Source organism: Sorex fumeus, unplaced genomic scaffold, assembly GCF_029834395.1.
Source record: "Sorex fumeus unplaced genomic scaffold, SorFum_2.1 ptg000026l, whole genome shotgun sequence".
NCBI classification, from domain to species: domain Eukaryota; kingdom Metazoa; phylum Chordata; class Mammalia; order Eulipotyphla; family Soricidae; genus Sorex; species Sorex fumeus.
In genome coordinates this window covers 8,005,038-8,025,696 of record NW_026606083.1, presented here as the reverse complement: position 1 = coordinate 8,025,696, position 20,659 = coordinate 8,005,038, and the positions used below count along the sequence as shown (strand labels likewise).

At 55.6% G+C, this 20,659-nt stretch overlaps 1 protein-coding gene across 1 annotated transcript in view; it reads left to right on the top strand.

The window, feature by feature from the left end:
• The window catches only part of ITIH5 (inter-alpha-trypsin inhibitor heavy chain 5), a 44,360-nt gene that overhangs the window by 10,719 nt on the left and 12,982 nt on the right, over positions 1 to 20,659 (top strand). Inside the window, exons 3-5 of the mRNA XM_056114580.1 lie at positions 6,883 to 7,046; positions 7,555 to 7,656; positions 10,945 to 11,195. Of these exons, the coding sequence (XP_055970555.1) occupies positions 6,883 to 7,046; positions 7,555 to 7,656; positions 10,945 to 11,195 (517 nt within the window). The remainder of the gene's footprint in view (positions 1 to 6,882; positions 7,047 to 7,554; positions 7,657 to 10,944; positions 11,196 to 20,659) is intronic.

Genomic DNA, 20,659 nt, shown 5'->3' with positions numbered 1-20,659 from the left:
GTGACCCGCAAAGAACATGGGAGAGTCTCAAAGGCTTCATCCCCAGCACTGCATAGTCCCCTGAGAACCAAGACCCCCAAAACAAAGGGAGGGAAAACTACAGAAATGAGAAGCTGGAGCCGTGGAGGCCTGAGCACAGAGCCAGGAGTGAGCCCTGAGCACAGAGGCAGGAGTGAGCCCTGAGTACAGAGCCTGGAGTAATCCCAGAGCACAGAGCCAGGAATGAGCCCTGAGCACTGAGTCGGGAGTGAGCCCTGAGCACAGATCCAGGAGTGATCCCTGAGCACAGAGTCAGGAGTGAGTCCTGAGCACAGATCTGGGAGTGACCCTGAGCACAGAGCCAGGAGTGACCCTGAGCACAGAGCCGGGAGTGAGCCCTGAGAACAGAGCCAGGAGTGAGCCCTGAACACAGAGCCAGGAGTGACTCTGAGCACAGAGCCTGGAATAACCCTGAGCCAGGAGTAAGCCCTGAGCACAGCCAAGGGAGGCCCAAAAATCAAAACACACAAGCAAAAAGAAGCTCTGTGTACCCATCCTATACCTGCCAGAATCTTCTTTGTGTGTGTGTATGTGTGTGTGTGTGTGTGTGTGTGTGTGTGTGTGTGTGTGTGCATGGCTGAGGGTGGCAGGGTCCCAGCCATGGGGAGCTCAGAGCCGGAGGTTCCCCAGGGCTGCAGAAGGGCGGAGCTGTCTCCCTGGGGGCAAATCCTGGGCACTAGCTGAGGGGGGTGCTGAGCCCCCATTCCAGGCCAGGGGCTGGGTCCAAGGCAGTCTCAGGGCGCACAGGGACACGTGTTCAGGGAGCCCCCCATCTTGCTCACACTCCCCAGGGCTCCCCAGGCCCCCGGGGTTAGCCACGAGCTGCCTCTGGTGGATTTTCCGCCTGTGTCTGTGTAGACTCTAGGAAAAGGCAAGAGGGGATGAAGTCACTGGGAGGAGATTCTCGCCCCCTCTTGGCACCCCCAGGGAAGGGCCCTGCCAGCGGAGTGTGTGTCGGGGATTCCAGCCCCGGCCCTGAAGGGCCCCTGGGACGGGTGCCCGGCCTCGGCCTGTGTGCAGGGGTGTCTGCGTCAGCCCCTCGGGCCCAGCTCACCCCGGGCAGTGCTGCAGCCTGTCCCTGGGGACTCCAGCGTCCTCTACTGGTTTACTTTTGTTTTGGGGGCTCACCCAGCTGTGCTCAGGGATTGCTGCTGGTAGGACTTGGGAACAGATAGGGTGATGGGGGTTGAACCTTGGTGGCCGCAGGCAAGACAGTGCCCACCCCGCTGTCCCTGCTCCAGCCCCTCAGCGTCTTCTGTCCACCCAGTTGGGAAACTTTTCCCTGAGGGACTTCCCTGATCTCTCTCTCTCTCTTTCTCTCTCTCTCCCCCTTCCTTCCTCCCTCTCTCCCTCTCTCCCTCTCTTTCTCTCTCTCTCTCTCTCCCTCTCTCCCTCTCTCTTTCTGACTCTCCCTCCCTCTCTCCCTCTCTGTTTTTGTGTGTCTCTCCCTCCCCCCATCTCTTCATCTCTCTCTCTCTCTCTCTCTCTCTCTCTCTCTCTCTCTCTCTCTCTCTCCCTCTCTCTCTCTGCCTCTTCTGGAAGGACTTCTAGCCAATAATAAATAGATAGATATAGGGGTCCTGGGACCATCCCCCAAGTGAGAAATGCCTTCCTGTCTCGTGCGAGGCCCTGGGTTCGCTCCCGGCACTGCTTGGCCCCTGAGCTCTGCTGGGAGGATCCCCCTGTGTCAGGGACAGTGCCAGCAGGCACACAGCCCAGTGGGTTGTGAGTGACGCTGTCCCATAACGGCCGGGTGTGGTCCCGGTGAAATATGGCAGCGGAAGAGTGAGTGGGGACTGGTTTGTTACCATTGGCCTCTTAGGGACATGTATTTTTTTTAATAGTTCAAGATTCAGAAAATTCCATAAGTGTGTTTTTGAGTTTATGCTGAGAGCTTTTGAAAAGCGGCAAGTGGGGCTGGGTGAGGAGGGAGGAGGGAGAGGGAGCCCCCCTAGGCGGAGGTGGTGCAAGTGACTGACAGGAAGATGGGGTGCTGCAGTTTCGGGGGAGGGGGCGTCCAGACAAGAGAGGCGCAGACTCAGCTGCCTGGGGTTCCCGAATGAGGGCAGGAACTGCTGGCAAAGAACCTTCCCCCAGACCCTGGCTCGAAGCAGTAGCGTGGGGTTCCCTCTGGAGTGGGGACTGGGTGGGGCTCAGGGGTTCTTTCTGGAGGAGCCTCTGGGGGGCGCTGTGGGGTATCCAGGGTCCCTCTGAGGACAAGGGCGCTGCAGGGGCTGGGGGGGGCGGTGCCTGCACATGGCTGACTCTGGGACATGGAGCTGGCCTTGACCCTGCACACAGTCGAGGTTCCAGTTCTCCTTTCCTTGCTCATGTGAGGGTTCTGGACCCTGATGCCACCCTCTGCCCTGGCACTGGGCCTGGACCCTGCATGGCAGAGGCCAGGGCTTAGACTCACCCCCCCCCCCCCAACCTCGCACCTGCATGCGAGACCTCTGAGCCCAGACCCCACACTGGCCGCTGACCCACCTTCCATGCACACTTGTGGCTGGGCTGCGCTCCCATCCGGCTGCAGGGCTTCGTCCTGCAAAGCTGAAACCACCCTTCGTGGCACCTTTGTGCCTTGGACCCTCTTCCCCTGCCCTGGAAAGGGATGCCTGGCTCTGTGGCCTGTCCCTGGAAAGGGTCTGATGGCCAGGAGTTTCCCTGGGCCTGATGGTCAGGAATGTCCCTGATGGCCAGGAGCACCCTGGGAAGGGTCTGATGATGGCCAGGAGTGTGTGTTGCCCACACCAGGCCGTGCTTGTCCTCTCAGGCATCTGTCAGATGCCCTCTGGGGGCATCTGTCCACGTGTGTCACATTACAGTCCCTTGAAGGCTCAGTAGCGTCTGTGCTCCAGTGCCCCACACTCTGTGTGACCGCTTGCTGGTGGACACTCAGTTGCTTCCTACTCTGGGAGAATGTAGATGCCGCCTTGGAGATGGGGTCAGGCGGAAGCTCTTTGAGCTAAGAGGATTGAGGGCAGACATGAGCGAACGGCCCAGTGACACCCGCTGTGTGTCATGGAGATGCTGGGGTGGGGGCAGCAGGGCCACTGGGAAGTGGTCACGAGGCCAGGCAAAGGGTCAGGTGCCTTCCTGCCACAGTCCTGTGGGCCCGAGCAGCTGGGCTTTGTGCCTTGAGAGGAGAGAGTGGTTTGGGTCCTTCGCCCGGGCTCCTAACACTGACTCTTCAACCTGACCAGCTGCAAGAGTGTGTGTAAGTCCAGTGAGCATGTGTGGGAAGGCTGGGGTGGAGGGTCAAAGGCCTGTACATGGCTTTCAGGAGGTCCGGGATCAGTCCCCAGCTCGGGGTGGGTCCCCAAGCACCTCCAGAAGCACCCCTAAGCACTGTGCTGGGAGTAACCCCAAGCACAATGCCTGATGCTCAGCCGTGTGGGACTGCTCCCTCAGACACACCTTCCAGGAGTGACGTGCATGGGTGACAGTCAGGGAGCAGAGGAGCGGGGGTTGGCAGTTCCCCACAGGAGCAGAGGGGAACCGTTTCTGCCGATTGGTTTCTTTGTCACAGAAGCCCAAATGCTTTTGGCAGTATGTAAATGAATGAAGGTGAAGCAGTTTCAATAAAACTTTATTGACAAAACTGTGATATTATGATAAAGCTATTGACAAAACAGTGTGCCCTAGCTCGGCTACCAGTGGTGTAGACCAGAGTCCCCAAACTTATTTGGCTTAGTTACTCTGGAACTAAGAGCGCCCTGGAAAAATCTACCTTATTTAAGGGAATGAATAGAAGGAACATCCCTACTTACACCCAAAATTACTAGCCCTCCCGCCCCCAGATATTCCAGTACTTCCAGGGAATGGTCTCGCCCTCTTTAGGAAACAGCCTTGGGGATGAGTCATAGAATTGAGTCACCGGGAGGCAGAGCCGCACAGGACTGGAAAGCCCTTAGAAGGGTGAGGAAGCTTTCATGGGAAAGCGAGTCCCGTGGGCTGTGCTGCTGGTCACTACCACCGTCTCCCAGCAAGCCATGTTCTCCCTCAAACACAGATCTCCCTGGCTTGTCTCTGTGTCTCTGCTGGCTTCTTTCTACACTGGAGAAGCCCGTGTTCTCTCTCCAACACACACTGCCCTTTCTCTACCCTCACATCTTTCTTAAATAACTCCCTTGCTTCACAAAAAACAAACAAACTAAAAAGATCATTAACATTATTGTCCCCAGCTCACCCTCATTGTCTTCACTGAAACTTGTTCAACATTTTTTGTTTGCTTGTTGGGCGACACCCAGAAATGCTCAGGGTTTGCTCCAGGGGGTTCTTTGGGGACCATATGGGATGCTGCAAATTCAACCCGGGTCAGCCACGTGTGATGCAAGTGCCTTATGTAATGAGATTATTTTAACCAAAGCATTTGATTCAGCTATATCTGGAATCTCTTTTTAGTCCAACCTGCTTTTGCATGAAGGGATGGAGGGGGGAGAGAGAGAGAGAGAGAGAGAGAGAGAGAGAGAGAGAGAGAGAGAGAGAGAGAGAGAGAGATTTTGTTCTAAAAAGACCCAAAAGTTCATAAAGATTGTTTCTGAACTCAGGAGTGATTTCCTGAAATCCAGGACCCCATTTCCCAGTTAGAACTTTGCCTTAGGCCTTGGACCCTGGGAGCTGAGGTAACAGGCTTCGCTGGGCACTTCCTCTGGTGAAGGACGGACTGAGGGCCGCGCTGCACTCTGTAGTGTGCTTCTCTCATGCAGTCGCCCTGCTGAGGCAATTCTGCTGGGTCAAACTCCAAAACTCTCCCTTCTGACGGGCTGGCTGCCCGGGTGTGGGCACTGTGCCAGAGAAGCAGCTCCTGCCCTGCTCACCCCCGGTTGCCCATGAGCGGGACATTCCCTAGTCCCATCCAAGATGCTTCCCGCCTCGGTCTTATCCCTGACTCCCTGTGGGTCCTCCCCTGCCGGCCCCGGGGAAAGCTAAAGGCCCTCGGCTTCCCCTAAGCCGCTCCCGCTCCTCCTCACCCTTTGGGTCTAGGCCTGGCCCTGAGCTCCCTGCATCTCGTTCACGTCCTTCTGTTGGCCCCGGTCGTGGGCCGAGGCTGCTCCCTGCAGCCCAGGCCCTGTGGGGTCACCGTGTCTGTCCCGGAGCTGCCTGTCTCAATGGCAGCATGCCATGTTCTCCTTCAAGAGCCGGCCGAGGGCTGGAAAGAGACTGGAAAGTAGATCAGGGTTGGACTCACCATGCGCTCAGGGCTCACTGATGAAGGGCGCTGACCAGAGATCAGTCCTGAGAGCTGCAGGCTCATATCCTGGGATGCCGGCCTGGACAGTCTGTCCTTCCCTGCCTGTCTGTCAGCTTCACACATGTCTGAGACTGTAAGGAGATTAGGCCTTTGTCACCCTGGAATGTTGGTGACAAATGCCCTTACTGGAAGACCTTGGGGCAATGCCTGGTAGTGCTCATGAGCTCCTCCATGTCTGTGTGGGGAACCAGGTAATGCCTGGGATGGAACCAGGGTCAGGGACATCCACCCCACAATCCCCGTTGCTCTGGATAAGAAGGCTAATGGCGCAGGGATTTCCTCTGCACTGGGACGTGGAGGGGATAAAGTCTCAGTGCGATTTTCTGGTGAGGGGTCTCTTCATGGGGGCCACATCCACCTTCTTGCTCACATGACCTTTTCTTGGGGTAAACAAGCTTGGGTGGGAGCAGGTCTGAATCCCTACATAGAATCCCATCCTCATGACTCATCTAACCCTGAGCGTTTCCCAGAGGCCCCCTCCAAATGCCAACGTGTGTGTGTATGTGTGTGTGTGTGTGTGTGTGTGTGTGTGTGTGTGTGTGTGTTGGGGGCGAGCGTTGGCACCACATCCCCTCTGTCCATAGCCAGGAGCGAAAGGAGTAACCCCAGGCACTGGTTTTCTCACTCGCGTCCCCAGATGCCCTCAGCTTCTGCTCCCAGTTGTCATTGGCTGGAGAAACACTGGCCAGTGCTGGCCAGTGGCTCCACGGGCACCCTGGGGACTCTCCACTCTTGGGTTTCCATCTCCCCATCCTTTCTGCAGCTCAGCATTGATCCTGACTTTACAAACAGGTGATGGTGGTCCACATGGACTAGTTCCGGAGCGGACGCTGGCGTTTACTGGCAAGCAGGGTTTCTTTCGGCGTGTTCCGATGTTGTAGTTGGCCCAGTGCTCCGTGCAGCAGGAGCTGTTTGTAGCAATGACTGCTGCTTCTAAAGTACTAAGGCTTATTACGTGATCTTGGCCACATAGAGGCCTGATGAACTTTACCCATATTCCCTTGCTAACGTTGGAAGTTTTACTCTGGATCACGGGCTGCCTATTCAACTAGGAAGGGTCTGAAAATGGGGGAGAACAAATGAGAACAAATGAAGGGGAGAAAAGAGCCACAGGTCAAAGGGTCTGAAACCAGAGGTGGATTCTGTCTCTTGGGGGAAAAAAGAGTGCCTCTACACACACACACACACACACACACACACACACACACACACACACACATCCCAAAACTCCCCTCCATGAACATGTCCTTCATACACATATACACACACCCTAGAACTCCTCCTTCTATATATACACACACACACACACACACACACACACACACACACAAGAAATCCCTCTCCCCAAACATGTCCTCCATATACACACCCCCGAACTCCACACACACACATGCATACACGCACACACACGCATACACGCACACACGCACACACACCCCAAACTCCTCCTACACGTGCATGCGCGCGCGCGCACACACACACACACACACACACACACACACACCCCTGAACCCCTCCTCCTGACACACATACTCTCCCCATGGCTGAGCAGCCCCTCCTGAGATCATCCTGTGTTTGGATCCCAACAGAAGGCCAAGCCCTTGATGACCGACTTCTCCGTCAAGTCGACCATCATTTCCCGCTATGCCTTCACCACGGTCATCTGCAAAGTCCTCAATAGGGCATCCGAGGACCAGGAGATGAACTTCCAGATGCAGATCCCTGCCACTGCCTTCATCACCAACTTCACCATGTAGGTCATCCCTGGATCTTGCAGGTGACAGGGATGCATCAAGGAAAACGACAGTGTCCCTCTGCCCCAGTAACTCCACTGCCGAGAAACAGTGAGCGAACAAATGTGTCCACCAAGGAGACGGGGCAGCTTAGCTCAGGGCGGCTGGCAAGCAGGAAGGAGAGGGGGTTGTTCAGTTGAAAGGGCTGGGTCAGAGGGGTCAGCTGTTAGCTGGGATCTGAATGACCTTGGTTACGATAGAATGTGTTTCTTTTTCTGAAAGAGAAGCAAAGTGATGCAGAGTGGCAGGTGGGTGGGTGGGTTTGAGGGAGGTCCGGAGAGCCCCTGCTGGCTGCACTGCCCCTCTCCTTCCCCTGGGCGGTCTCTTGCCACAGGGGAACCCGGGCTGGAATGTGTCCGTTGGCCCCAGCCAGGAACCCCTGCAGAGTTTTCTGGAGTTGTTATGACCCTATGCTTGCCTTTGTCCCTGTGCAGAAGACTGGAGACACACCTGCCCCTTGTGTTTCAGGCTCCTTGGAAACAAGGTGTATCAGGGAGAAATTAAAGAGAAAGGGAAGAAAAGTGATGCAGAGGTCAAAGAGAAAAGGAACAAAACCACAGAAGATAATGGGTAAGTGCAGGTCAATGAAGCATCTGCAGACCCCCTCACCAAAGCGTCCTGTTCTTTCTGCTGCCTCGCACCCATTTTATGTGCTTTCCCCGAGTGTTTATCTCCATTCTATTTTTATTATGACAAAATGTAATTGTGTTTCGGGTTAAGGATATAATAGACAGGGGTTTATGATAAAAAAAAATAAGCCTTGCCCTTCCCATTCTTCTGGCCTTATGCCCCAGAAGCTTCACTTGAAATATTTCTGTTATTATTTTCATAGTTTTCTTTTTAAATAGCGAGAGCCCTGCTTTCTAAGAATGTCTTCTCTGGTGATTCTCCACTGTGCCGAGAATTCAGCATATTCGCAATACTTCCACTATCCTTCTGTGTTCTGGATTTTTATCTTCTTCTTTTCCTACCATTCGAAGCCGTGTTGCATCACCTCAGATTAGCCCAGCAGTCTGAAATGATAATATTTCTTCCTGTTACTTCAACCTAGCTTCCTGCTTCTATTTGCAGCTGTCATCTTTTCTTACCTAACTATAAGCCTTTGCACTGTCAATTAGTAACAAAACTGTAATAATATTACATTGTTTCCCTTATAAATGACTCTAACCCCAGAAGAACAACAAATAGTGTTGACTTTGCAGACTCCTGCATTTGCCTGCGCAGAGGATACATTGATTCTCTTTCCTTCTCCCCTAGCCTATTTGGGGGAAAGTCCAGAGAGGATGCCCGAATGTGCCCTGGTTTGGTTCTTCCTGAAACTATGTAGTTTTGAGAAAACTCATTCTCTAAAAGCATAGACCCTTAGGAACTTTGCTTTTGATATCCTATTAATGAGGGTAGAACATTTGTCTTTGGAAGGTGTGAACTGTGGGTTTACTTTAGTTTTTGCCTGTTTCTTAGGTTTTTATTGGGGGGGGGCACCACCTCTAGCTATGCTCAGGGCTTACTCTGGGCTCTGTGCTCAGGGATCACTCTTTTTTCTTTTTTTTTTTAATTTAATCACCGTGAGATACAGTTACAAAACTTTCATGTTTGAGTTTCAGTCATACAATGATCAAACACCTCTCCCTCCACCAGTGCACATTCTCCACCACATATATCCCTAGTATCTCCCCATTCCATCCCTCCCCCTGCCTCTATGGCAGACACACTTTCTTTCTTACTCTCTCTCTACTCTCTCTACTTTTGGGCATTAAGGTTTGCAATACAGATAATGAGAGACCATCACATTTGGTCTTTTATCTACTTTCAGCACACATCTCCCATCCCGAGCGATCCCTCCAACCATCACTGATTTTGTGACAGGGATCATTCTTGGTGGTGCTCATGGGACCCTCTGAAGTGCTGGGGATTGAACTCAGGTCGCTATGTGCAAGACAAGTGCCTTGCTCACTCTAAGTTTGATCATTGTGTGATTGTAACTCAAACATGAAAGCTTGTAACTTTCTCACGGTGATTCAATAAAATAATAATAAAAAAGATTTCTCCAGCCCCTGTGGGTCCAGCCCCTGTGGGTTCATTTGATACAAAAAAATAACCAAGCCCCCCCCCAATCCTACATCATAATGTTATTAGTCGATTGCCTCGAGCAGGCCCCAGTAACGTCTCTTTCATCCTAGCCCTGAGATTATATTCAAGGCTATTTAGGAGAATGAGACCCATCATTGTTACTGGTATTTGGCATATTTGGTACGCCACGGGGAGTTTGCCAGACTCTGCCCTGAGGGCAGGCTACATTCGATAGCCTGCAAGTTTGTCCAAAATAGGAATGAGACAATAAGATGTCATAAAAAAAAGTTCTGATAAGATGTCGCGCGGCCGCAAATGCGGCCGCGCGGTTCCGGGATCTGGATTATAGTCTCTGAGTCTTGGCCGCTGATGGGATTACACGGCGCCAAGGGGCCAGGTGGTGGGTCACATCATAATGCTTCAGGTATAAAATTGTGAGGTGCAGAAGCCTACCTTTATTCTAATGATTCATTTCTAAGGACATCGGATCCTCGTTGACTTCTCAGGAAAGGCTGATGGAGGTACTGTCCACAGCCTGGCCAACACTATCCATAGCACCACTTGCCACTCCCCTGAGCCTGTCCGACCCTCATGTCTTTGGTTGTGAAGAACCTGGGGTACATCACACCCTATACCGATAGGTGGCTAAAATATTATTTTATTGGGCTTCTTGGTGGGTCCCAAGTAGTCTTTATAGATTTTTTTTACCCCTGGATTTTATTTTCCTAATCTTTCATAATTTGTTCACATTGAAGCCATGCCTTTGTTTAGTTGCATCACGATATATAAATTCTGTTCCCACTGGAGGGTGTGGTTGTCCTGCTTACTTCTTGCCAGGTAAACACTGATTCTTGTCCTTGTTGCGTTTCGTGGGACTCAGATCCCACTTGAACGGGTGACAATGGGGTGCTCATTTCTACAGCTACTGATGACAGGCCATGGTAGGAGTCATTAAAGCTATCCTGGCCGACATGTGGTCCCTGTGGAGAGTGGGACGCTTCCATGGCTCTGCACGATGTTCCCACCGAGACACTGTGTTCCCAGGGCTGAGCCCACACCTTCTTTATAGTCCGAACCTTCCTCTCTCATGACTCTGGCCTTCTCTTTGCTGCCGGATACTCTGCAGTGGCTTTCTGAGAGTGGGCGGTGGCAGGCAGACTCCCTGACTCCCTGGTGAGGGTATGAGTGTGTGGAGAAGAGCTGCAGCAGCGTCCACTCTTGGAGACACATGCTCTGCTGTCCTACATCCAGGACTGTGATGGTGCTGGACGTTGCCTGACGTCCTCCCTCTGCCTATTTTCTCTGCCTTCCATCTCGAAATTGACCACAGTGGATCTGGGTGCCCTCAGTGGGTCTTGGTTAATCCTCGTGCTCTCTCCCGCTGTCCACCCTCGATGTCACGGACCCATACACCTCAGCCCCCTCTCCCTGCTCCCTGTGGTAGTCCCCCACCCTCCTCACGCCCATCTGAGCCCCCCCCCGCCTGACGCCCTCTGGATGGGTGCTCCTTCCCCCGTTGCTCTGTAGGACACCCCCCCCCCCCCCCCGGGTCTCCCTGAGGCCCTAGAGATGCCCTGCGTGCTCAGCCCGTCCCAGGGTCCTGATGGAAAGGACTCGACTCCCGGGAGTGCTCAGGTCTTCACGCCACCTCTAGCTCGGTCACTTCTCCCCATTGCCAGAGTCCATCCCTAGGATGCCCGGCCTCTCTCTTGGCGAGCATCACCAGCCCAAGGGACTCCCCCTGGCGCACGCGCCCACCCACCCGGTCTCTCTTCTCTCTTCCTCCAGGGAGAAGGGAACCGAGTCATTCCGAGTGTCCGTGGTGGTGCCCAGCAAGGACCAGGTGTCACTGCAGCTCAGCTACGAGGAGCTCCTGCAGCGGCGGCTGGGGAAGTACCAGCACGTGGTCAGCGTGCGGCCTCAGCAGCTAGTGGGGCGGCTTACGGTGGAGGTGAACGTTCTGGAACAGTCGGGCCTTGTGGCGCTGGAGGTGCTGGGGCTCCAAAACAGCCGGCAGAAGGGCAGCGGGCGAACGGACAGTGAGTGGGGCCGGGGAGGGGGGTTGGGGGGGGTGGTCATGGCACCTTCTGGGAATTGGGGCAGCGGGAGGCTGATCTCCAAAAGGTGGAGTGCGGTGTCAGGCGGTAGTCGGAGAACCGCGTCATGCATCATGAGGGCAGAAGTAAAAACTCATTTATGGAGATGCTCCCGGGTCTTGTTGGTGTGACCCAGGGGCCTACAGGTCAGGCTGGAAATTCCCATAGCCTGACAGTGGTCACAGACGGCGGATTGTCGAGGGTGGCACCTGGCAGGTCCCCTAGGTCCCCTAGGGTCCCCTGGTCTCTCGCAGGCCAGGGTTGCTTCTGTGTGGACTCGGGTCTGCACCCCCTGCTGACGTGGCCCAATGATGAGTCTGACCTTGGATCCAGAAGCAGCAAAGTCCAGGGGTGTGAGGTGCTGGGCAGTTAGTGTTCCCGCTCAGCCAGATGATGAGCAAACCCCCTTTGCCTGGGTCCCGGAGCCTGGATATCCCACGCTCCCTGCTCCCTGGGGTCCTCGTGCCTCTCTGTCACCTGTACCCCTTCTTCACATTCAACATGTCCGAACAAATATAGGGCCGCTCTCTCTCTTTTTTTGGGGGGGGTCGGTCACACCTGGCAATGTTCAGGGGTCACTCCTGGCTCTGTACTCAGGAATCATTCCTGGTGGTGCTCAGGGGACCATATGAGATTCTGGGAATCGAACCCAGGTCGGCCGCGTGCAAGGCAAACACCCTACCTACTGTGCTATTATTCCAGCTCCATAGGACCGCACTCTTAAATGCATCTGGATGTTTCCTTATTCTGTCCCTGCTGTTCTTCCTTCTGGCGTGTTGCCTTCAAGGTCACGCCTCACGCCTCGGGAAGGGTTGGTGGCTAGTTGTCTGCAAATTAGGAAAGCAGCAGTGCCTCTGAGCTCGCATTGTTTCATGCGTGGCTGTCGTGGGGGGCGGCAGAGCGAGTTATGGGCAGGGGAAGGGAGTGCGGAAGCTCCCGGATGCTCTCTGGACTGAGATGTTTTGAGGGGACGTGGGTGGGTGGTGAGTCCCAAGGCGAGGCAGGGGGAGCTCTTTACTGTGCATAGATTCAGGGCTTGGCTGACCCGCAGAGGAGTGTTGCCATGCCATTGATCTCTTGGGAACTCTTGTTTTCTCTCGAGAAAAATCGTTCTCCAAGCTCGTTCATTGCTGGAGATCAGAGAGCAGCCTCCCTGAGCATGGAGGTGCCACAGAGAAAGAATCTTCTGGAACCGGGGGCAGCGGCCCCCACCTCAGCTTCGTTCTGTCCTCAGCATGGGCATGCATGTGTTTGCCCAAGACCGGGAGTTTCCCGCAGAACCCCGACGGCTGGCCCGTTTGCCGCTCTGTGAGCTGGCGCTGTGCGTCTGGCCTCCAGCCAGAGCATTCCAGGAGAGATCTGGCTGGGGTAAGAAATCAGAGCTCTGGAATCTCTCTAAGCCGGTCTCTGGGCCCCGGGGCTGTTCTGGAGCTGCAGATCCTGATAAGGAAGGAGGCTGGGAGCAGTGAGGACCCCGCCTGCGCCTCCCCCCAGGCTGTCCCTCACCTGAATTCAGGAGCCAAGGGCAGCCGAGGCGCAGTGAGTGGGACAGAGCGAGCAGATTCCCATTCACTTTTGCCACAGGAGAGCATGGCATTGGCAGGGTGGGTTTCGTGGGTCTCTCCCTCGTGATATAGGAAGCTGAAAAAAAGAGCTTAGCCCCACATCTGCCTCAGTTTACTCGCTGCTGTGGGTGCAGCATCTGGGTGGCTTCTGGCCAGGTTAGGGCAGTCTCCACTTGGAAAGGGGGGGCTCTGCTATCTGTGCGGTTCACTCAGCTGCCTCCCTTGGGGGCTCAGGACCACGAAGTGCAAGCCCCTATACTTCAGGATGTCAGCTCTGATGGAAATTCAGGCTCTTTGGACCAACACTGAGATTGTCTGAAGGCAGAAGATGAAAGCTCTCCCTCCGCCTGGGTTTGGGGTGATGGACACTCCCAACCCTCTCATTCTCTCTAAAACCTTCACCGCCAGAATTAATTCCCTTTCTACAATTCTGGGGTTTTATTGGAGAAGAAAACATGGGAACATGGGGTTTGGCCGATGTCCCCATGTTCGGGGATCACTCCTGGAAGGACTTGGGGGGCCCTACTCGAACGTGGTGGTCAGACCAGGGTCCACAGCTCGCAAGGCAAGTGTTGCCCTCTTTCTGCAGCCCTGTGGCAGATTTCTGTTTCTGGTGAGCTCCCTGGAGCCTGGAAGCAAAATGACATCAGCCAAGCCAGGAGTAGGGCACCTGCCCTTGGCCTGGTCACTCTGCACCAGTCCCTCTGCTGCTGGACAGCTGCCTGCAGTGACCCGAGAAAAGGCTGACGCCACCCCCTGCCACACCCAGGGAGAGCTGGATTCCTGGGCCAGTTTCATAAGGAACCGAAAATACCCGAGTGCTTTTAGCATGCTTATTTGTAGCTTTGAGAAATGATGTTCTTGCTTCTACCCAAACAGTTTTGACTGTGATTTTTACAGTTTACCCCCTCGTTGATCCTTTGTTTAAAAAAAAAAAAAAAGAAATCCTATTGAAGTTTATTTGGCCGAATGGAAGACGGACTCATTTAACGCAATTTTTTTTGGTAGTGTATTTATGTTTTGTGCAACTGATCAAAATTCCACTTTAGAACATTTCTGCCACCCTGAAGGGACCAGAGATTTCTTGGACTCCCTGGCGGTACCCCCCGCCCCCCGCCCCACCCTGGCCCTGGGCACCCATTGACCCACCCCCTGCAGATGCCAGAGATCAGCCCCACCAGCTGTGGCTTAAGGAGGTCCCAGGAGGTCCCTGGGCGCCAGCCAGGCCAGGAGCCCCTGGTCCTAGGAGGATCTGGGGTGCTGACCATGTCCTGTGACCTCCAGGAACCTCCCTGGAGGGAAATCAGCGGATTCCTTTGATCCCTGGGGGCCTGGAGCCCACGCTGGCTTTTGATCCCAGTTAAAAATATGCGCGTCCACATCTCCCCCTGGAAACAGGCCATGGGGCGTGACTCACCGTGGTGGGAAAGAAACTCTCCTGCCTCTCTCTGCTTCCCCATGTCCAGCCCCGCAGCGGGGGGGTTGGGGGGAGGTAAGGGTGGGGCTGAAGGAGCAGCCCCTGCTGCAGGAGAGGGGCTCCCGGCTCCTCAAACCCGTGGGTGCATTCCGGCAGTTGCCCGCCCCCTGCCTCTGTGCCCCGCACTGTCCGCTGTGTCCACTCTGCCCTCTTCCTGGACCAGGGAAGGACCAGTTAGACCCCCACCTGGGGCTTGCTCCCTCCATGGCGTCTCCTCAGGAAGCCCCCCAGGGCCTTCATCAGCCCAGACTCCCTCCCGCAGCTTCTGCAGAGAGCCGCTGGGGACCCCCAGCAGCCGTGAGGAACCCCCTCCCGTTGCCGAGCCTGGTGCTCCTGAGGACCGCGGCCCCCCAGCCCGAGGCCCTCAGAGTGCGATGTCCAGAAGCAGGACTTCTCAAACTGTGGCCACTTGAGACCCCTTTTTGCCCGAGAGTTCGTCAGTGCACCGTGTGTGGGCATAGAGTGGGCATGTACACAGATAAGTATAATTAATGATAAAGAACTCGATTTCAAGACACACTCAGTGACGTGAAGCCCAGTGGTGCTCTGGGCTGACCCGTGGCCTGGAGTCTTCTGTTTTCTCTGCTTCGTCCGTGTCCCACCCAGCTGTCCGTGGAGTCGAGTTCTCTGCTGGCTGTTTCCCAGTTATCTCAAGGACTGCCTGCTGTGGAGTGACCGGTCCCCCACGCACTGTCCGTGTTGAGAATCCCGCAGTGTGTGCATGCCCGTGTGTTTCACTGGCTTGTTTCCACATCGTGGTGGGGATTCCGATGGCTGAGGGGGCTGGAACACAGTCTGTAAAGCGGATCTCTCCCTTTGCCTGGGGCCCAGGCTGAGTGTCAGAGGCCCTGGAAGGCAGGGAGTCCATTCCAGCGTTGGTGTGTCTGTCCCGCTGCCCAGACAGACCTGCCGCCTGGGAAATCCCCCTCTCTGTCGGGGCTGTCCACAGCCTGTAGCCATGCTGGAGGCTGCATGGTCACGGCGTTGCGCCTGGCCCCGGTCCCGTGCCAGCAGCTCTGTGTTTGTCCTTGAGCCTGTGTCCCCGCAGCTGGAAGGCCTGGCCCTGCTTGGCCTCTGTCCGCTCGCCGGGAAACTGGGGTGAGGATTCCCAGCCGTGTCCGCTGCGTTCCTGAGTCCTGAGTCACTTGGCTCCAGGCTTGGCTTTGTTTTGAATGTGTATGTGAGAACCCAGGTCAGGCCAGTCTGTCACAGTCCCTGAGGCCAGGTGTAAGAGCAGGGGTCTCAGGCCACCTGAGCAGGTGGGCTTCTCTCTCCCACTTGACTTTGGGGGGCAGCCACGGAGTCTGGGGACTGTCCCAGGGAGATGCCCTTTTCCTAGCATCCACTTTTGGCAGGTGACGGGAATTTCTGGGTCTTCCTGCAGCTGGGGCTGAAGGCAGGGGGATGGTCCTTCCCAGCATCCTTCCAGAGGAAATACTAAGTGGACAGCTCTGTCCTTTAGCCCGCTGGGGGCTTGCCGTATGGCATTGTCTCCATGCTGAGCACTGACCGGTGTGCTCTGTCCTCACTCCACCCTGGAACTGAGGCCCCACCAGTGGCCCCAGACCCTTTAGGAGTTTGCCAGTAAAGACATGACAGCCAATGGGCCATCCGACTGTGGGTAAGGCTGCCGCCTGTGGGGTTGACCAGTTGGCCCACCAACCTCTCAGCTTGTTCTCTTATCCCAGACAGAAATTCTAGCCGACAGCTCTTCCCAGATGTCCCCCCACCACTGGGCCCTTCAATTCTGTCAAAGAACCTGAGTGTTTCCCAAAACTGATGGCACCACCAGCACTGAGGGTCTACAGCCCATAGTGGTGGCACTTTCTGCTGCTTGTAGGTTTGAGTAAGGAAATAGATTTCGGGGGGGGGAGGACATGGGGGGATTTTGTTCTCTGTGAAGGGGGCAGGCGGTGGGCAGGGGGAGCCTCTAGGCTGCATCTTGCAGGTGGACCTCTGAAGAGCTGCTTGTTCCATTGGGCACCATGGTCTGGCCTGGGACTGAAGCTCAACCCTGCAGGGCAGAGGGAGCTCTCTGGCCTGGTGTCCACCCACCGGGAAGGGGACAAGCCAAAGGGGCCCCTCCCCTCTTGTCGGCCAGACACTGGGGCGTGGATCTAGTTCTGCTCTCCGTCCCGGGAGTTATGGAGCCGCCAGCTTCCCCACAGCATTATGTTTCTCCACGGTCCCTGTACCACTGGCCACCCACCACTGCCCATTTGGGGGTGTCCTAGGGGAAAGCTCTTCGCAAGGTTGAGTCCATGGCACATGGGTTTCTGCACAAGCAGCTGTGGCCCCTGGGCTTGGAGACCCCATGGGGTTCTCACTCTCACCCTTGGCTGTTCTTGGTTCCAGAACATTCCTTCTGTTGGCTGCTCCCAGTATCTTCTTTGGACAGAGTAATTTGGGGAGGGTGGCGCCTGCTTTGGGGTCCCCTGCCTCTCATGCCTGGGAGGCAGTGGCACTTTGGCCAAACCCCCCACAGGAAGTCTCAAATGTGGAAGGAGGGGCTCAGCCTGTGGCATTTCAGAAAGAGCAGCTCATGAAAGAAGCTATTTTGCTAAGAAATCCTGGCAAGGGGCTGGAGCAATAGTATGGTGGGGAGGGCATTTGCCTTACATGTGGCCAATCTGGTTCTATCCCTGGCATCCCATATGGTCCCCTGAGCACCACCAGGAGTAATTCCTGAGTGCAGAGCCAGGAGTAACCCCTGAGCATCACCAAGTATGGCCCAAAAATAGCAAAAAAAAAAAAAAAGAAGGAGGAGGAGGAGAAGGAGAAGTCTGGGCAAACTCTACTTAAGTTTGATTTCTCCCGCCCCCCCCCTTTGGGTAGGGTGTAGAATTGAGCCACATTGATGGTACTCAGGGCTGACTCCCATCTCTGTGCTCCAAATTCTCTCCTGGTGGTACTCAGGGGACCCATTGTGGTACCTGGGACTGGACTGGGTTGGCTCTGAGCCCGTTTTCCTGTCTGGCTCTCCACCTACACTTCAAACTGTCATGGCTGAAGGATGTGCGTACTCGCTGGGCGCCCCAGCACTGCACCAGCAGGACAGGCGCTGGGTATGGCTGGCTCAGATCCAGGATGGGAAAACAAGAGCATTAATAATGGGGTCCCCTTCCTGAGGAGAACCCCTCCTCCCAGGGTCGCTTGCCTTCTGTCTTGGCTAATCACAGTGTTTTTACCTCTGCTGGATGCACCCCTCTCCCCTGGGGGGCTAGAAGGGGAAGCGCTCCAGGGTCTGTGGGGGAAATTCCCACCGGGGCCTCACAGGTGCTAAGTGCTACCAGCCAGCCCCAAGCCTATGGGGAAACATAACAGGAACACCACCAGAGCTAGGGGCTTCTGCTCTCTGACTTTTCACCTCTCACCTTTAGGCTGTGCGTCAGAAAGTGGCTTCCTTTGTCCCGGTGGTGGGACCGGAGGGGTTTCAGCCTGTGAGTCACCAGAGACAGCCTGGCCAGACATTTCCCAGTGGTCACACACACACACACACACACACACACACACACACACATACACACACACTTACACGGCCTTCCTGGCGGCGTCTGGGGAACGCCTCAGACCTCTCCTTTGAAAATAAACAAGCAGGGAGCATTTTCACGCAAGTCTCTGTGATTTTCAGGAGGTTCTCGGATAGTTACTAACATCATTATACTTTTTTTGGCTTGTTTTTGGGGCCATACCTGGGAATACTCAGGGGTTATTCTTGGCTCTGTACTCAGAAATCGCTCCTGGCGGTGCTCAAGGTACCCTGTGGAATGCAGGGATCAAACCTGGGTCGGCCGTTGTGCAAGGCAAGTGCCCTCCCACTATGTGATTCCTCCTTCCCCCTCCATTATACTCGGTAGGCTGTTCTGGACGCACACATCTCTGTTCCCACACTCCTTTGATCAGGCGTGTCTTCTCTACGTGTGCTGGGGTGGGTTTGGGCCATGCCAGGAAGTACTGGGGGCCACCCCCTGCTCTGTGCTCAGGAGTCACCCCGGGCGGTGCTGGGGGTGGGGGTCAGGGACCGGGAATCCAGCTGGGGTCCGCCGCTTGTGAGGCAGCACCCAAGCCCTTCCCTTTTTTCCCAGTCCCTCTGCTGGGTTCTCTGCATCCCAGCCTGGGCCGTGGTCTTCACTGAGGTCGGGGGTCTGAAGCACTGTGCTTGGAGAGATTGAGCACAAGCACTGTTTCCCACAAGTTGCCCCCCAGCCCAGATAAAGCAGATGTGGCCCAGCTTCTGGAGGGCCGTGCCCGGGAGGCTGACCCTCACGGCCTCTGCTTTGTGCCCCGCGGCCTCTCAGTCTTGCTCTGTGCTTGCACCCGTATTCCACCTCGTTACATGGAGTGGATTTCCCGTGGGCCAACAGGACAGACGGATGGACGGGCAGACAGACAGATGGACATGCAGAGATAGTCGCAGACCTGCGGGCTGGGTGGATGCTGCGGCGGCTTCCAGGGGCAAGAGCATGTCTGCGGGGGGGGGGGGGGGGGGGTTGGGGGGGGCTGAGACTGGGGTCACGTGGGGTGGTGGCCAGACCCTTGGGGGCACCGGGGCCTGCTCAGAAGCGCCATTGCCTTCGTGTGCTGTAGCAGGGGCCTGCAGAGGACATCAAGCCTCTGAGGGCTGGCGGGGGTCTCAGGAGGGAGTGAGGCCTGAGTCTGCTGGTGTGGGCCTGTTGCTGACCGTTTCTCCCATGCGGTCAGCACATTCCGGTACTGCCCACCAACAGCCTCTCTGCGTGGTGGGCTCTGCCGGGTGCCCCCCAGCCTCTGTCCCCAAGGGCGAGCTAGTTCATCTGCTGGAGGGCTGAGGTCAGCAGCTGTGGGTGGCCTGCATGAGCCGTACAGTCATTTTCCCCTCCTATAATGGAGGACTTGATCTAGAGAGAGGATTCTGGGCATCTCCCGGCAACTATTTCTTGAGGGCGGGTTGGATGGATAGTGGAAAACTCTCTGGGCCACAGTGAATGGTGGTTGGCTGGGCGGGCGTCGGCCCAGCAGATCAGAAGCTTCTAGTCTGGAGGCCACGTCCCCAGCGGGAGAGTAAAAGAAGCCCATTTAGAGGCCGCTCATGAATTTTCATCATGAACCGGCGAAGGCGAAGGACACTAGGAACCCTAAACAATGATATTCTCTCCCTCTCGCGCTGCATGTCAGAGAGCCTGCATTGTGATGAGGGAAATTAGACTTGGTTATCCCAGCGCTTTCATGCATGCAAAAGGCCGTCACTTAGAAAGCTAGGAAGAGCATTTCAGGAAGAGAGATTTGAATGCAGAGAGTTGGGTTGATGGTCTGGAATGCCATCTGGAAGGGAGATGGATGGTCTGGAAGGGAGAGCTTGAGGGTGAAGTCCAGGGGGAGCCCTCGCATCACAGAGGCCTCTTACTGGGTCCCCATGGAGGAGCCAGAATCCTTTAGAACGCTGGTTCAGGTCTAAAGATCTGGGCTCTGTTGCCGGAGGGGCTGATGATGGAGATCAAGAATTTGCACTTCGGGCAAGTTCCAGACACTCGGTCCCAGGGGCCCTTTGTGCACTCATGGGCATGGGCATTGCACCGCATGGGCATGAGGACCCGGACAGGGCAGCTCTGGAGCAAGGTGCTCCTCTGGACCCTCAGCTGTGCGGCTCCCCTAATGCCCGCTGACGGAGGGGTCCTCTGGAGGGCAGCTGAGGGCTGCAGGACCCTGAGCACCATGATGCCCCCAGTCAGGGAGCAGCCGTTCTGGTCACCAGCTCCCAATGGGCTTCAGCTTCTGAAAATGAGGGTCTCCATCAGGGGGATGTGGGTCCCCAGCACAGCGAGACCCTTCTGACACAGGCGCCTGCGTTAGCAGCTTAGGATTTCCGGCCTCTCTGCCCAGCAGTTCCCACCCGGGGGAAGCTCATTCGGACGTCAGTGGCCACGGATAAGTTGCTCTGCTGTCCAGCCCGAGATTTATGCTCATGGCTGACACTTTTCCACAGAATGCCACGGTCCATCCGGGCTGTGAAGAGCCCTCAAGTACTCCTTCGTCCTGGCATGCCCCAAGCCTCACACGTCATTTTTGCTTTTCTCGTCGTTGTTCTTTTTCACTCTCTGGCCCTTCCTTTGGTGTGTGCTTGGGTTGATAATGACCTTCGCCAGCCCGACTGCCTCCTGTGTGCAGTGATGCTAAGCCCACAGCATCACCTCAGCCCCTCCCCAGTGCGAGCGGGTAGACCAGTAGTCCAGTTTGTGTGTGAATAAACCCAGACCCAGTGACCTGTCCAGACACGTGGTGATGGGATGCAGAGCCTGTGCGCTCACTCATTTATCACCTGAGCTCTTGTGACTGTGGCCAGCGTGCAGCTTTCTTGCTCTCCTGGAGCTTTCCAAGTTGTCGGCTGT